The sequence below is a fragment of the Thermobia domestica genome, chromosome 11 (genome assembly GCF_964235325.1).
Source record: "Thermobia domestica chromosome 11, izTheDome1.hap1.1, whole genome shotgun sequence".
In the NCBI taxonomy this organism is placed as follows: Eukaryota; Metazoa; Arthropoda; class Insecta; order Zygentoma; family Lepismatidae; genus Thermobia; species Thermobia domestica.
This window is the reverse complement of record NC_137464.1, coordinates 198,948,537-198,961,170: the sequence shown is the minus strand read 5'-3', so window position 1 is coordinate 198,961,170 and position 12,634 is coordinate 198,948,537. Positions and strand designations below refer to the sequence as shown.

The 12,634-nt window shown below is 35.6% G+C and overlaps 1 protein-coding gene across 1 annotated transcript; it reads left to right on the top strand.

Moving 5' to 3' along the window:
- The first annotated feature begins 4,946 nt into the window (after positions 1–4,946).
- On the top strand, positions 4,947–5,540 carry LOC145665419 (histone-lysine N-methyltransferase SETMAR-like). The gene has a single exon (XM_081732724.1). The coding sequence runs from the start codon at positions 4,947–4,949 to the stop codon at positions 5,538–5,540; it is 594 nt and encodes a 197-aa protein (XP_081588850.1).
- Positions 5,541–12,634: the final 7,094 nt, after the last annotated feature.

Sequence of the window (12,634 nt, the reverse complement as noted above, 5' to 3'; positions counted from 1 at the left end):
TAGGTCTTGCCCTATTATTCTGTTCTTCGAATACACGTTTGTTTTGCTCGAGTCTTCCACAATTCGTCCCGTCCACACCATTACACATATGTTTTTCGCGATTACATCATTAGTTTTCCTTTTGCGTTTTATCTTACATTGATATGTCACACACCCCGCTTCTTATTTCAATATCTTACGTTATATCGAAGATCGCGGCTTCCAAGATTGCCTCCAAGTCAGTGTTATAGCATATGAAATATTTTGATATCATCCTGGTGCTGCCCATCCTTTCCGTTTTCGACACAAATGAGTATCTTGCGACGTTAACCTTATATCATATTGTCGCGTGGTGCGTTATGTTGCGGAGCATATCTCTGGTGTTTCTGGATGGGGGCAGCTCCAATTTGGCATTTTTCTTCTTTTCTATTATGTGTCCCCTGGGCGAAGTTTGAGTCAAATCTGATGCTGCCTTGTTCTGTACGTTGCTTGTTAGCAAGCTCCTTTTTGTGTCTATAAATGGTCCACCTTTGCGTTTCTTTAATGACGACTTTAATGACGACGCGTTTCTTTAAAAATATGCAACTATGTGGATAAAATTGAAGCGTCACAGTGCTACAGACAATCCTACCGGGAAAGCAAGAAATGTCGAAGAATGTTCACATGCATCTCGCCTTTTCAACTAAAATGTAAGTAATGTTTTTCTTTAAAAAAAGACAACTTTAGTTTGTTGTATGTACGTACTTTTTGTATTACTCTATCTTTACTACATTTTCTGTTATTGTTTTGTTACTTTTGTTAATTGAATGTTTTGTTTAGCTATATTTTGAATTTGAACATAAAATATTACACTGATTAGAGGAGGCTCCAGGAAACATTTTTGGCAATCTCACAACTTTGAAGCCTCACTGCCCCTAATGTATATGCAAATGCACTACACATTGTGATCCACCTATCTTCCCCACTGGTAAATTAACAAATCGAACCCTGCACTGTAGACTGTTGCTAAGATCTCGTTCAATCCACTGTCTTGCATCAACGCAGCTACAGCACCCAATAGATTTATTAAAATATGGAAACTTCCAAGTAACAATATGACATATTTCACTCGAACATTCGCTTCGGCTGAACTCACGATTTCAGAAGCTTTCCAAAGCAATGACTAGTCAAAGGTAACAACAGCTGGCATTTTGTATTTCGCTGCTAGCTCACAGATAAAATTAAGAGTTGATAGAATGTATGTCTTGTCTCCAGGGTACATATCAATCATGGACAGGAATTGCACAGATGAATGGTCTGGATGTGTGCATGAAGGTGCCTACAAACTGCAGGGAAAAAATATTCCGTGATATTATTATTGTACTTGTTTTCTTTAATTTATAAGAACAATTCAGACACTTCTCTTTATAAAATTAAAGTATTACATTATTTAAATAAAAGGTATGTTGCCTTACATGATGGAGTTCAGTATAAAAGACAATACTCTCGTCACATAAAATAACCTAGCTCGTTTAGTTTTTAAGATAGAGAAATTATTCTGCTGTCAATGGAAAGAGGACATTCTACTCTATAACGATCATTTCGGATTTTTTTTTTTTTTTTTTTTTTTGGAAAATTTAACGGTTTCATAGTTATGTGTATATTAAGATAGATAAAGAACCGAATCTAACGATTCTTTTTAGAAGAACGGCTGAGCGGCACCATCACAAGACTGTACCACTTCTTTATTACAATATCTACTACCATCAAGTTGACACAAGTAAGAAGTTTTTATCTTAATTCTGTAAGAAAATATAATTGTTTTTTTTTTTTTTTCAAGAAAGGTGTTTAGTAACAAAATCCAAAATCGCGGCCAAATGGACATATAATTTTTGCTAATTTTTGATATGTTGTTCAGAATGCTTTTTTCTACTAGAAAAACTAAAACAAGCTTTTCTTGCAATTTATTGGGGGGTACAGCCCTAATTTTCCTTATAGTTACTGGACTACTATAATTAACTATACTTATTCTTATATTTTTAAAGAAGACTCTCTGCAATATTTGTTGTCTAACACGACTTAAATAAAGATTTATCAATAAATATTCTTCTTTCAACTGAAGTTTTCCAGAAACTCAACCAATAATTTTAGTCACGTGAATAAAAACCCTTTGAAATTTTATAACAATAATCTTATGAAATATTTCTATACCGTTTCAATTTTGTCTATAAATGTCTTGAGAAGAAATTGCATTCTTCATACTTTGCCATAAAAGGAAAGCGAGAAGTAGGAATAATTGATCGATGATTTGAAAAATAGAAGAAAATATTGGGAAATACAAGAGGAAGCTGAAGATTGAGGAACATGGAAGAAACATTCTCAGACACAAATGTATTAAAAAGAAAACTCATTACTCTCAGGATCTGTCAAAAGACAGAATACTTAATAATAATAATTTAGATAAGAAAACCAAATTCTAGTTTCGATCTAAGTATCGGATAAAGGTACATGTAAGAAAACCATCTATAAAATCAGACCAATGACTAAATACAAAAGAAGGGGGCACGGTGACACAGTGATAGAGGGCTTACCTTTGGTTCGCGAAGTCCTTCGTTCAATCCCCGGCCAAGTAAGTTTGTGGTGGACAACATCGTACTCGTGGTACTATCGTTTCCTCCCACTTTCTCATTCCATCAATTCTTCCATCAACATTCACTTGCTTTAATAATCGCCTCCTTAGCCCAAAGAGCATTATCGTGGGACGTTAAACTCAAAGTAAAAGATATTGATTTTCTTGTGGATTGGATTATACAGGGTGGCTGAAAAGCAGATATACACCCCTGTATTGATCAAGTATAACATTCTAGTTTAGGAATTTATTTGCTTCGACTGTTCCGGGCTTAAGTTATAAGTAAAAAGACGTTAAGAACAAATAATAAAGGAACTAGGTCTACCTGTTTGATAACAACAAGAAATGTTATAAAATACAGTGAGATGATCAGTACGAGACTGAATACCTACTTTTGAGCCCCCCTGTACATATCATTTATGTGATTACCGAATTTCAATTGTCTGTCATATGTAACGCCTAAATGTTTAATTTGTTGTTATTTATTATCATTAGTATTAATATGTATATATGTTTGTATAATATATACGTATGTATGGTGAGTTATTAATGTTTTCAAACTTTTGGAATGCTTTTAATTTGGAAAAAGTCTGCTCCCATGAAAAAGTAATGCATCCATAAAATAACTTCCTGGCTACACCGCTTTTTGTAGGCCTTCAAGCGAAATCAATAATATACCAATCCTTGATGAAAAAAGAATAAAATAATTATAATTATAATACGATTATAATTATAATATAATTATATTATAATTAAATTTTGACACACAGATATAGTCATGCTATTTTAACAGAAACTTACAATAACATTCAATTTCTTCTTTCTACTAGTAGACGTACAATCTTAATGGCACAGTAAATAGATTATAGAAATAGAAATAACATAGTGAAATCTCTAGAAATATAAATAAAATTGAACATATTTGTTTTGGCTTATGTTACAAAAATTTTCTGAAATCACTTTTACATTAAAATTACACTTGTAGTTATGATATTGTTTGCTTGTTTCTGTTGTACTAGATTATAATTAAATATGAAAATAAAATATGTTGATTTCTCGAAAATGACTTCAATGATTTTGTTTATATTTCATAGAGCAATAGTTCATTCAAAACCCTATGCTGTGGTACAAGTCATTTTTCTAGGAAAAATCTGTGTATTAGTTTATTCATAGCGGTGAGTAGTTTTAGAACTATTTTCCCAGAACCGACTGAGGCGATTCCGTTCGTATTTCATAAATAGACATCTCATTAAAAATCTAATAATGTTGACTTAATCACTTCCATGAAAATATCCATAAAGTTTCTTTTTTTTCTTTCTTTTTAATTTCTCAAATACTACTCATGCGATTATTTTTTTTGTTCATAATTTATACACAAATATATGATTAATAATCCAAATATATGACAAATCATTTCATATGAAAATATTCACAAGGGTATTTACTTTCGGAGTGAATTTTCTTCGGATAAAGTTTTCCCAAAGTTTGTTCATATTTCATAAGAAAGTGTTTTGCATCAGTAACTGCAGCATAAAGAATTAGTAGTGAGAACGTTTAGTGCCATACCCCTTATTTTCCATTTAAATTAATTTTTTGATTGATGTGTCAACAGTGGGAATGGAGCTCACACTTATAATAGAAAGAATTTCATATCCTAAATCAGTGGTTCTCAACCTTTTTTGACTGACGGCAGACTTTACTGAACGTCAGGACATGGTGACACATTTGTTTCACACTTTCATTATAAATAATAATAATACATCTATATTATAATGACTCTACATAGCACTGAGCATTATTGCTACCGCTGGAAGTGTTGACTTGTATAGTCTGTCTTGATTTTAACTAATTATTAATGAATTCTCTATGATTTTTAAATTCCAAAACTTCGCGACACACCTTAGGGAACTGCGTGACACACCAGTGTGTCGCGACACAGTGGTTGAGAACCACTGACCTAAATATGTTATTACTATGAACCTCAAATGAACAAAATCTCTGCAATCTGATACATGGGTGTCAACTTTACTTTCTCAATAATTTGAAGCTGTTCTGCTGAACTTAGGGATCTTGAATTAATCTCATATATGAGGAACATTCAAATGAAACCTGGTCAGTGCGTCTAACTTTGCCTTACATGTAAGGTGGCACCACGTAACTGCGGGTATGGTGGCGCCATCGATTGGTAGAGAGACTGACGCGTGCGCACCGTTTGACGTTCCATAGAATCAGTGTGGTTTCACGCCGAAGAGAAGGTGGTCACTCAAGTTATCGTCCACTACCGAACATGTAGGCGAGTAAGAAGGAACAACGAGGAGTGATTCGATTTTTGGTGGCGGAGGGAGTTGGAGGTCGTGAGATGTATCGACGGATGAAGGCTGTGTACGGTGAGTACAAACTGAGTCGTGCAAGTGTTGTTGAATGGAGCAAAAGATTCCTTGAGGGGCGCGAGTCACTGGAGGTCGATGCTCATCCTGGACAGGCTCATCTTGTCATCACATCGGAAATGATTGCAGAAGTGAATGCTTTAGTCTTGGACAACCGCAGAATCACCGTGGATAAGATTACTGGGTACTGGGATTATCGGTTAGTGGGTATTAGCGTAGGCACCGCCCACACCATAATGCATCAACACTTGAACTTCCGAAAAATTTTTGCGCAGTGGGTTCCCTACCAACTGACCGCCCAACCGCGCAATACTCGAATGGCGCTGTCTTTGAGTCATCTACAACGATATCATGAGGAGGAATACGGCTTTCTGTCTCGTATTATCACAGGGGACGAAACATGGTGTCACTATTTTGAACCGGAAAGCAAGCGTCAGAGCAAGCACTGGAAACATGCGACTTCACCACCTCCAAAGAAATCAAAGGTCGTGCACACCAGTTCTGGTAAGGTCATGATGTCCTTCTTTTTTTACCACAAGGACCCACTGCTTGTCGAGTTGGGGTAGCACCATCAATGCCCAGCGTTATCAAGCCACTTTACATAACCTTAGACGAGCCATCAAGTCGAAACACCCAGGCATGTTGTCTAATGGCGTTATCCTCCTGCATGATAACGCCCGCCACACACGGCCAATGGGGTGAAGACGACATTGCAGCAGTTTCGGTGGGAAACGCTGAAACATCCACCGTACAGTCCCGACTTTTCACCGTGTGACTTTCGTGTTTGGACCCCTAAAACAAGCTATTCGCGGACATCGATTCGCAACGGACGACGAAGTGTATGACTGGGCCCAGGCCTGGATCCAACAGAAGCCTACTAGATTCTTTAAGGATAGAATCGACCGGCTAGTGTCGCAATGAGATAAATGTGCCAACAGTTTTGGCGACTATTTTTGAGTATGTGTACTATGTATCACTACATGTGTGAGTATGTGTAGTGTGTATAACTACATTTTTGAGTTGATCCAATCGTTACCGTTACTTTACACTAGTGACCGGGTTTCATTTCAATGCACCTTATATAAGTATTTTCTCAATTATTTCTTGAATATCGTAATTTATTTCTAGTTCGAAGGGAGTCAGTGGAAGTTTATCCCTACTAAGGGACGAAGAAAATATACTCTCACTATATTCTAGAGATTTTTTAAAGAAAACAATTTGTCAAATTTGTATTTTATTTTTTATCTTTTCAGTGTCGTTATATCAGTTACGGAACTACTTTATGCAATTTAAAGAGCACTTATGAGTAGCTTCGTCTGCTTTATTAGATATGCTACAAAAACTATGGTCTCACTCATTGCATACAAAAGCAAGTTTTAGAATTTGTGGAGTCACTCTTTTCATACCGCTTCAAGCTTTAAGAACTGTGGACTCACTCTATTAATGTTCGTGCAAGTATTAAATCTATTTAATATTGCTACCACCTTAAAAACTCTGACATAATTTTGTTATAAACTGCAAAAACTGACCTCTCCTACCTATTTCATACTGTAACAAGCTTTTTAACAAATAACTGTGACCTCGCCCACCTTCTTGACATTATTACAGGCCTTTTTAAAAAATATCTATGGCCTCGCCCACATATTTGATACTATTACCATCTTTTAAAAGAATTAACTGTGACTTCGCCTACCTACTTGGTACAACAGGCTTTAAAGGAAATTGCCTGGGACCTCACTTACCTAATTCATATTGTACTAAGCCTTAAAAACGATGATGGTCTTCTACCTACCTACTTGATATTGTAACAAGGTTTAAAAACGAAGATGGTCTTCTACCTACTTGATGTTGTAACAAGCCTTAAAAAAAAGTTGGTCTCCTACCTACTTGATGTTGTAACAAGCCTTAAAAAAAAGATGGTCTCCTACCTACTTGATGTTGTAACAAGCCTTAAAAACGATGATGGTCTTCTACCTACCTACTTGATGTTGTAACAAGCCTTAAAAAAAAGTTGGTCTCCTACCTACTTGATGTTGTAACAAGCCTTAAAAAAAAGTTGGTCTCCTACCTACTTGATGTTGTAACAAGCCTTAAAAAAAAGTTGGTCTCCTACCTACTTGATGTTGTAACAAGCCTTAAAAAAAAGTTGGTCTCCTACCTACTTGATGTTGTAACAAGCCTTAAAAAAAGTTGGTCTCCTGCCTACTTGATGTTGTAACAAGCCTTAAAAAAAAGATGGTCTCCTACCTACTTGATGTTGTAACAAGCCTTAAAAAAAGATGGTCTCCTACCTATTTGATATTGTAACAAGCCTTAAAAAAAGATGTTCTCCTACCTATTTGATGTTGTAACAAGCCTTAAAAAAAGATGGTCTCCTATCTACTTGATGTTGTAACAAGCCTTTAAAAAAAAGCTGGTCTCCTATCTACTTGATGTTGTAACAAGCCTTTAAAAAAAGCTGGTATCCTACCTACTTGATGTTGTAAAAAGCCTTAAGAAAAGATGGTCTCCTACCTACTTGATGTTGTAACAAGCCTTAAAAAAAGATGTTCTCCTACCTACTTGATGTTGTAACAAGCCTTAAAAAAAGGTGGTCTCCTACCTACTTGATGTTGTAACAAGCCTTAAAAAAAAAGATGGTCTCCTACCTGCTTGATGTTGTAACAAGCCTTAAAAAAAAGATGGTCTCCTACCTACTTGATGTTGTAAAAAACCTTAAAAAAAAGGTGGTCTCCTACCTACTTGATGTTGTAACAAGCCTTAAAAAAAGATGGTCTCCTACCTACTTCATGTTGTAACAAGCCCTAATAAAAAAGTTGGTCTCCTAGCTACTTGATGTTGTAACAAGCCTTAAAAAAATGTTGGTCTCCTACCTACTTGATGTTGTAACAAGCCCTAATAAAAAGTTGGTCTCCTACCTACTTGATGTTGTAACAAGCCTTAAGAAAAAGTTGGTCTCCTACCTACTTGATGTAGTAACAAGCCTTAAGAAAAAGTTGGTCTCCTACTTACTTGATGTTGTAACAAGCCTTTAAAAAAAGTTGGTCTCCTACCTACTTGATGTTGTAACAAGCCTTAAAAAAAGTTGGTCTCCTACCTACTTGATGTTGTAACAAGCCTTAAAAAAATTGGTCTCCTACCTACTTGATGTTGTAACAAGCCTTTTAGAAAAAAGATGGTCTCCTACCTCCTTGATGTTGTAACAAGCCTTTTTAAAAAAAGTTGGTCTCCTACCTACTTGATGTTGTAACAAGCCTTTTAAAAAAAAGTTGGTCTCCTACCTACTTGATGTTGTAACAAGCCTTTTAAAAAAAGTTGGTCTCCTACCTACTTGATGTTGTAACGAGCCTTTTTAAAAAAAGTTGGTCTCCTACCTACTTGATGTTGTAACAAGCCTTTTTAAAAAAAAGTTGGTCTCCTACCTACTTGATGTTGTAACAAGCCTTTTAAAAAAAAGTTGGTCTCCTACCTACTTGATGTTGTAACAAGCCTTTTAAAAAAGGTTGGTCTCCTACCTACTTGATGTTGTAACAAGCCTTTTAAAAAAAGTTGGTCTCCTACCTACTTGATATTGTAACAAGCCTTTTAAAAAGAAAGTTGGTCTCCTACCTACTTGATGTTGTAACAAGCCTTAAAAAAAGTTGGTCTCCTACCTACTTGATGTTGTAACAATCCTTAAAAAAAGTTGGTCTCCTACCTACTTGATGTTGTAACAAGCCTTAAAAAAAAGTTGGTCTCCTACCTACTTGATGTTGTATCAAGCCTTAAAAAAAGATCGTCTCCTACCTACTTGATGTTGTAACAATCCTTAAAAAAAGATGTTCTCCTACCTACTTGATGTTGTAACAAGCCTTAAAAAAAGATGGTCTCCTACCTACTTGATGTTGTAACAAGCCTTAAAAAAAAGATGGTCTCCTACCTACTTGATGTTGTAACAAGCCTTAAAAAAAAGATGGTCTCCTACCTACTTGATGTTGTAAAAAGCCTTAAAAAAAGGTGGTCTCCTACCTACTTGATGTTGTAACAAGCCTTAAAAAAAAAGTTGGTCTCCTACCTACTTGATGTTGTAACAAGCCTTAAAAAAAGTTGGTCTCCTACCTACTTGATGTTGTAACAAGCCTTAAAAAAAAAGATGGTCTCCTACCTACTTGATGTTGTAACAAGCCTTAAAAAAAAAGATGGTCTCCTACCTACTTGATGTTGTAACAAGCCTTAAAAACGATGATGGTCTTCTACCTACCTACTTGATGTTGTAACAAGCCTTACAAAAACTTGGTCTCCTACCTACTTGATGTTGTAACAAGCCTTAAAAAAAAGATGGTCTCCTACCTACTTGATGTTGTAACAAGCCTTAAAAAAAAGATGGTCTCCTACCTACTTGATGTTGTAACAAGCCTTAAAAAAGTTGGTCTCCTACCTACTTGATGTTGTAACAAGCCTTAAAAAAAAGTTGGTCTCCTACCTACTTGATGTTGTAACAAGCCTTAAAAAAAAGTTGGTCTCCTACCTACTTGATGTTGTAACAAGGCTTAAAAAAAGTTGGTCTCCTACCTACTTGATGTTGTAACAAGCCTTAAAAAAAAGTTGGTCTCCTACCTACTTGATGTTGTAACAAGCCTTAATCCTACCTACTTGATGTTGTAACAAGCCTTAAAAAAAGTTGGTCTCCTACCTACTTGATGTTGTAACAAGCCTTAAAAAAATTGGTCTCCTACCTACTTGATGTTGTAACAAGCCTTTTAGAAAAAAGATGGTCTCCTACCTCCTTGATGTTGTAACAAGCCTTTTTAAAAAAAGTTGGTCTCCTACCTACTTGATGTTGTAACAAGCCTTTTAAAAAAAAGTTGGTCTCCTACCTACTTGATGTTGTAACAAGCCTTTTAAAAAAAGTTGGTCTCCTACCGACTTGATGTTGTAACGAGCCTTTTTAAAAAAAGTTGGTCTCCTACCTACTTGATGTTGTAACAAGCCTTTTTTAAAAAAAGTTGGTCTCCTACCTACTTGATGTTGTAACAAGCCTTTTAAAAAAAAGTTGGTCTCCTACCTACTTGATGTTGTAACAAGCCTTTTAAAAAAGGTTGGTCTCCTACCTACTTGATGTTGTAACAAGCCTTTTAAAAAAAGTTGGTCTCCTACCTACTTGATGTTGTAACGAGCCTTTTTAAAAAAAGTTGGTCTCCTACCTACTTGATATTGTAACAAGCCTTTTAAAAAGAAAGTTGGTCTCCTACCTACTTGATGTTGTAACAAGCCTTAAAAAAAGTTGGTCTCCTACCTACTTGATGTTGTAACAATCCTTAAAAAAAGTTGGTCTCCTACCTACTTGATGTTGTAACAAGCCTTAAAAAAAAGTTGGTCTCCTACCTACTTGATGTTGTATCAAGCCTTAAAAAAAGATCGTCTCCTACCTACTTGATGTTGTAACAATCCTTAAAAAAAGATGTTCTCCTACCTACTTGATGTTGTAACAAGCCTTAAAAAAAGATGGTCTCCTACCTACTTGATGTTGTAACAAGCCTTAAAAAAAAGATGGTCTCCTACCTACTTGATGTTGTAACAAGCCTTAAAAAAAAGATGGTCTCCTACCTACTTGATGTTGTAAAAAGCCTTAAAAAAAGGTGGTCTCCTACCTACTTGATGTTGTAACAAGCCTTAAAAAAAAAGTTGGTCTCCTACCTACTTGATGTTGTAACAAGCCTTAAAAAAAGTTGGTCTCCTACCTACTTGATGTTGTAACAAGCCTTAAAAAAAAAGATGGTCTCCTACCTACTTGATGTTGTAACAAGCCTTAAAAAAAAAGATGGTCTCCTACCTACTTGATGTTGTAACAAGCCTTAAAAACGATGATGGTCTTCTACCTACCTACTTGATGTTGTAACAAGCCTTAAAAAAACTTGGTCTCCTACCTACTTGATGTTGTAACAAGCCTTAAAAAAAAGATGGTCTCCTACCTACTTGATGTTGTAACAAGCCTTAAAAAAAAGATGGTCTCCTACCTACTTGATGTTGTAACAAGCCTTAAAAAAGTTGGTCTCCTACCTACTTGATGTTGTAACAAGCCTTAAAAAAAAGTTGGTCTCCTACCTACTTGATGTTGTAACAAGCCTTAAAAAAAAGTTGGTCTCCTACCTACTTGATGTTGTAACAAGGCTTAAAAAAAGTTGGTCTCCTACCTACTTGATGTTGTAACAAGCCTTAAAAAAAAGTTGGTCTCCTACCTACTTGATGTTGTAACAAGCCTTAAAAAAAAGTTGGTCTCCTACCTACTTGATGTTGTAACAAGCCTTAAAAAAAAATATGGTCTCCTACCTACTTGATGTTGTAACAAGCCTTAAAAAAAAGATGGTCTCCTACCTACTTGATGTTGTAACAAGCCTTAAAAAAACATGGTCTCCTATCGACTTGATGTTGTAACAAGCCTTAAAAAAGATGGTCTCCTACCTATTTGATGTTGTAACAAGCCTTAGAAAAAGATGGTCTCCTATCTACTTGATGTTGTAACAAGCCTTTAAAAAAAAGCTGGTCTCCTATCTACTTGATGTTGTAACAAGCCTTTAAAAAAAAGCTGGTCTCCTATCTACTTGATGTTGTAAAAAGCCTTAAGAAAAGATGGTCTCGTACCTACTTGATGTTGTATAAGGCCTTAAAAAAAGATGTTCTCCTACCTACTTGATGTTGTAACAAGCCTTAAAAAAAGATGTTCTCCTACCTACTTGATGTTGTAACAAGCCTTTAAAAAAAGTTGGTCTCCTACCTACTTGATGTTGTAACAAGCCTTAAAAAAAAGTTGGTCTCCTACCTACTTGATGTTGTAACAAGCCTTAAAAAAAGTTGGTCTCCTACCTACTTGATGTTGTAACAAGCCTTTAAAAAAAGTTGGTCTCCTACCTACTTGATGTTGTAACAAGCCTTAAAAAAAGTTGGTCTCCTACCTACTTGATGTTGTAACAAGCCTTAAAAAAATTGGTCTCCTACCTACTTGATGTTGTAACAAGCCTTTTAGAAAAAAGATGGTCTCCTACCTACTTGATGTTGTAACAAGCCTTTTTTTAAAAAGTTGGTCTCCTACCTACTTGATGTTGTAACAAGCCTTTTTTTAAAAAGTTGGTCTCCTACCTACTTGATGTTGTAACAAGCCTTTTTAAAAAAAGTTGGTCTCCTACCTACTTGATGTTGTAACAAGCCTTTTAAAAAAAGTTGGTCTCCTACCTACTTGATGTTGTAACAAGCCTTTTAAAAAAAGTTGGTCTCCTACCTACTTGATATTGTAACAAGCCTTTTAAAAAGAAAGTTGGTCTCCTACCTACTTGATGTTGTAACAAGCCTTAAAAAAAGTTGGTCTCCTACCTACTTGATGTTGTAACAATCCTTAAAAAAAGTTGGTCTCCTACCTACTTGATGTTGTAACAAGCCTTAAAAAAAAGTTGGTCTCCTACCTACTTGATGTTGTATCAAGCCTTAAAAAAAGTTGGTCTCCTACCTACTTGATGTTGTAACAAGCCTTAAAAAAAAGTTGGTCTCCGATCTACTTGATGTTCTAACAAGCTTTTAAAAAAAAGATGGTCTCTGACCTACTTGATGTTGTAACAAGCCTTAAAAAAAGTTGGTCTCCTACCTACTTGATGTTGTAACAAGCCTTAATCCTACCTATTTGTTGTTG